Source organism: Agrilus planipennis, unplaced genomic scaffold, assembly GCF_000699045.2.
Source record: "Agrilus planipennis isolate EAB-ADULT unplaced genomic scaffold, Apla_2.0 scaffold1465, whole genome shotgun sequence".
Lineage (NCBI taxonomy): Eukaryota > Metazoa > Arthropoda > Insecta > Coleoptera > Buprestidae > Agrilus > Agrilus planipennis.
The window spans coordinates 1,623-5,552 of record NW_020440116.1 but is presented as its reverse complement, the minus strand read 5'-3'; the positions used below and the strand labels follow the sequence as shown (position 1 = coordinate 5,552).

At 30.0% G+C, this 3,930-nt stretch overlaps 1 protein-coding gene across 1 annotated transcript in view; it reads left to right on the top strand.

The window, feature by feature from the left end:
• Positions 1-438: 438 nt before the first annotated feature.
• Positions 439-3,930, top strand: part of LOC108742672 — a 4,587-nt gene continuing 1,095 nt past the window's right edge. Inside the window, exons 1-11 of the mRNA XM_025979581.1 lie at positions 439-788; positions 853-969; positions 1,034-1,165; positions 1,225-1,419; positions 1,674-1,848; positions 1,899-2,174; positions 2,233-2,337; positions 2,877-2,961; positions 3,028-3,235; positions 3,290-3,453; positions 3,627-3,764. Of these exons, the coding sequence (XP_025835366.1) occupies positions 587-788; positions 853-969; positions 1,034-1,165; positions 1,225-1,419; positions 1,674-1,848; positions 1,899-2,174; positions 2,233-2,337; positions 2,877-2,961; positions 3,028-3,235; positions 3,290-3,453; positions 3,627-3,764 (1,797 nt within the window). The 5' untranslated portion in view covers positions 439-586. The remainder of the gene's footprint in view (positions 789-852; positions 970-1,033; positions 1,166-1,224; positions 1,420-1,673; positions 1,849-1,898; positions 2,175-2,232; positions 2,338-2,876; positions 2,962-3,027; positions 3,236-3,289; positions 3,454-3,626; positions 3,765-3,930) is intronic.

The window sequence follows — 3,930 nt, the reverse complement described above, 5'->3', positions numbered from 1 at the left end:
TGTTTAATCTTTACCATAATCCTTACTTAAAGATAAAAAATACCACACCTTTTCAGACAGCGGCTATTTTTAATATTAGCTGTGAAATAAATTTTAGCATATTCATTAAAAAACACCAAATTTATTTTAAGGAACACAATAACATTAATAATAACCACAATTTTTATTTAAAGATTTTGGTCATTTTTGGACGCATATTTTCTACCATTTCATATTAAGCAGTGGATATTTTTAATAAGTATTAAATATTAGCACATGTATTATTTAGTAAAAAATTGATGTAAGTTACTCATTACTTTTTCTAATTGTACGTGTAATTTTGGCAGTGCACGGCACCATGCACTTCAAAAATTTTGAATTGGCAAACTACCTTAATGNTAATGTGTTTCTTTCAGAATAATAACCACAATTTTTATTTAAAGATTTTGGTCATTTTTGGACGCATATTTTCTACCATTTCATATTAAGCAGTGGATATTTTTAATAAGTATTAAATATTAGCACATGTATTATTTAGTAAAAAATTGATGTAAGTTACTCATTACTTTTTCTAATTGTACGTGTAATTTTGGCAGTGCACGGCACCATGCACTTCAAAAATTTTGAATTGGCAAACTACCTTAATGCAGAGCAATCTGCTTACATTTGCTCTTTTGTAGACGGTAATTTTATTAGTGAGTTATCACAAGAAGACGTACACTTTTTATTTGATCTTTTGGAGACCGCTTCTAACGACAAAAGACTTGCAACTCTAGCACAACAAATAATAAAAATTTTATGTTACAACAGTAAGTACCTCACAATAACATTTTTTGTGTTATACCTATGGTAAAAACGGTTACGTTATTTTAGTAAAAAATTGTCAAACCGTGTGCTCCGAAAGCTTTGCAAACTGGCTCTGTAAAGCTTTCTATACAACTGGGAGGATTTCGCTTACTGTTTCAATTTTTAAACATATTATACAAAATTGTAAGTTATTTTTTGCAAATGCAGAACTAATACGTATTCAAAGTAATTGTACTTTAATTTTTAGCTTTCTCACTGCAAAATATAAGCCAGTCTGAAAATTTATTCGACTTTATTATTCACCAACTACATATTAAAGATAACAAGCCCCAAATACAGAAAAATCTTATGATAATTCTGTACAGAATAACCGGAACTGGTACGCAATTAGTTGCTGTTATAGTAAATAAAATAAATTAACTTCAACTTTCTCCATAGATAAAGGGGTCAAAATAATGTCATCAGAAGAATATTGGAATGCACTATTGCAATATTTTTTACAAAACGATGACCGATGCAGGATGACAAAAATAAAAGCGTTCACAATTTTAAATCGGTCTATACCGAAAAGAAATCTTCCACGCGAACCCGATTATTATAGCATAAATTTTAGTGATAATGTTCTGAAGGAATGTAAGTAGAATTCATTGTACGCATATGGCACACGTTCGTTACATTTCATTGAAAATAATTAAACAATTTGCGGCAACGGACATAAACAAAAGTTACAAAGTAGTGCCAAGAAATATATGTAATATTTACGCAGTGGTTATGGCAAGTAAATTTCAAAAACAGATGCAAAACCTCTTGAAATCATGCCTATTTATATTTTAATTAAATATACAAGATCCAGCACAAAAATTCATAATTTGTCAACTTATTTATAGTACAAAACGCAAATTGTTTCGAAAATCCGTTAAATGACGATATTGATGAAAGCGAAGATGATGAAGAGAACTTTGATAGTGATAGTTACGACTCAAGAAACTTTGATGATGAGATTGAGTCAGAAAATATGCAGCTTAACATAGAAAGAAACAAACCAGAATTGCCTAAACACAAGTAAGTCTAATTGCGATAAAAAAAATTGGGCCAATATCACCCTCTTCTAGATTGGAGCCGTTTTTTTCCGAACTACAACCCTCTGACGACTACGCATATAAACCAACCAAAACGAACAATCTTGAAATATTTAAAAAACTCGAAGCATTCCTAAACGAAAACGCGACGTCGAATTCTTCGCCTTCAACTGTTTATAACTATTTATTTTCACAAACACAAAAGCACAGTTTCACAAAATCAATCGCTCATCCGGATTTAATGCTTGTCGACGCCGATCCTTCCGACAACAACCAAACAATTTGTGTCAGTACAAGTAAGCAATTAACGTAAGTAACTCAACATCAGGTAGGTGTAATTTATAATATAAACTCATTTTATTTTTAGTAAAACTCTTGCTGGCAAACTTTGTCGTCTCAAATTTGAACCACCCCGAGTCTATCCGACAGTATATTTTGTTGAACAAGACAACGAAGAAAACGGATTTTCCAGGTAACAAAAAATTATAAGAACTTTAGGCTTGATCTATAGCAGAATTATTATTTGGGCTGAAACGCCCTTAGACCCCCATAATATACTTTTTGTTATGAACTTTGAGAATGTTCAAATAATTACGATACGATTGAATAATTTGATTTTGATTCATCAAGATTTTTCTTTGTCCAAAAATTTTCTTTTATTTTCCTTATTTATAAAAATATCTCGCGTATACAATAAAAAAATAATCTTCAAGTTGTTCGAAATATAACCAAAGTATTTAAAGTAGAAATTGAAACCTGTGGTAAATGTCTAATAAAAAAATAAAACTATACACAATAAATACACACGTGTTTCGTCCACTTTCTCATATGAACACGTGTTTCGCACATTTCTTAATGTAGACACGTGTTTTGTCCACTTCTTCATATGGGCGAAACAGTAATTTGGATGAGTCTCTTTTTTATTTTTCAATTAAAAATGTTTGACTACAAAGCGAACAAAATTCCAAAAATCCTTTAATAATACATACAATTTTAATGTGTTTCTTTCAGTGTCGAAACGATTTCGATAATAGATGAACATCGTTTAAAATTTTCTTCTACTTTTGAGGGAGGGAATCTACGTTATGCTGAAAGGGTAATTAAGAAAATTGACTACTTTACGTGTTCTATAAAAGAAAATTTATATGTATTTTTGTACCAGGTAAGCCAATACGAGTATAACCTTATGGTAACTGGAGACTACAAAACAGAAAACTTTAGTCAATGGTTTTATTTTTCTGTGACGAATATGGAAGCCGGAAAACCATATTCATTCAATATAATCAATTTCAAAAGAATTAACAGCCAGTTCAATCATGGAATGCAACCGGTTATGTTTTCAGTTAAGGATTTTTTACGTAAAAGATATGGTAAATTATTTTTTCTAATGAGAATTTATCTTTATTACTTATTAATTTTCGTAGGGTGGAAAAGGACGGGGAAAAATATTATTTATTACGGAAATAATTTTCGTTCGAAAACCAATACTAAACAGTACAGAACTTTGAGTTTCTGCATTACATTTTCTAATTCCAAAGATACTTGTTTTATAGCTTATCACTATCCATACACCTACACAAGATTACTGGTAAGAATTTTCTTTCTTTGTTCTCGTTATTTAGCACTTTCTTTAGAACAAAATTTGAGGACGATTTTTGGCTTATATCTCAGTCATTTTTTTACGAAAACTTACTCGTTATTTAGGGCGAAACCCTGGATGCATCTATAATAAATAAACGTGCTTGTTTTCGCGTGTTTCAGACCAATATCTACTTAAATTATCAAAAGCTTGCTGAAGATTCCATTTACGTTAGAGTGGACAAATTGTGTAACACAATCAAATCAAACGAAGTGCCCCTTATAACTATCACTGGGAAATCATCTACCAAAGAATTACAGGTAAAAATAATTAACTTATTTCTTAACTTTTTAGAACTTGCGAAAAAATTAATTTCTATTTTTTTTTTTTGAGAATTCAAAATTATATAAAAATCTAGAGAAAATTTATATTTAATCAAAAAAAATATCTGAATTTTCGCGTTAGTTCGTTACACTTTTCGAGAAA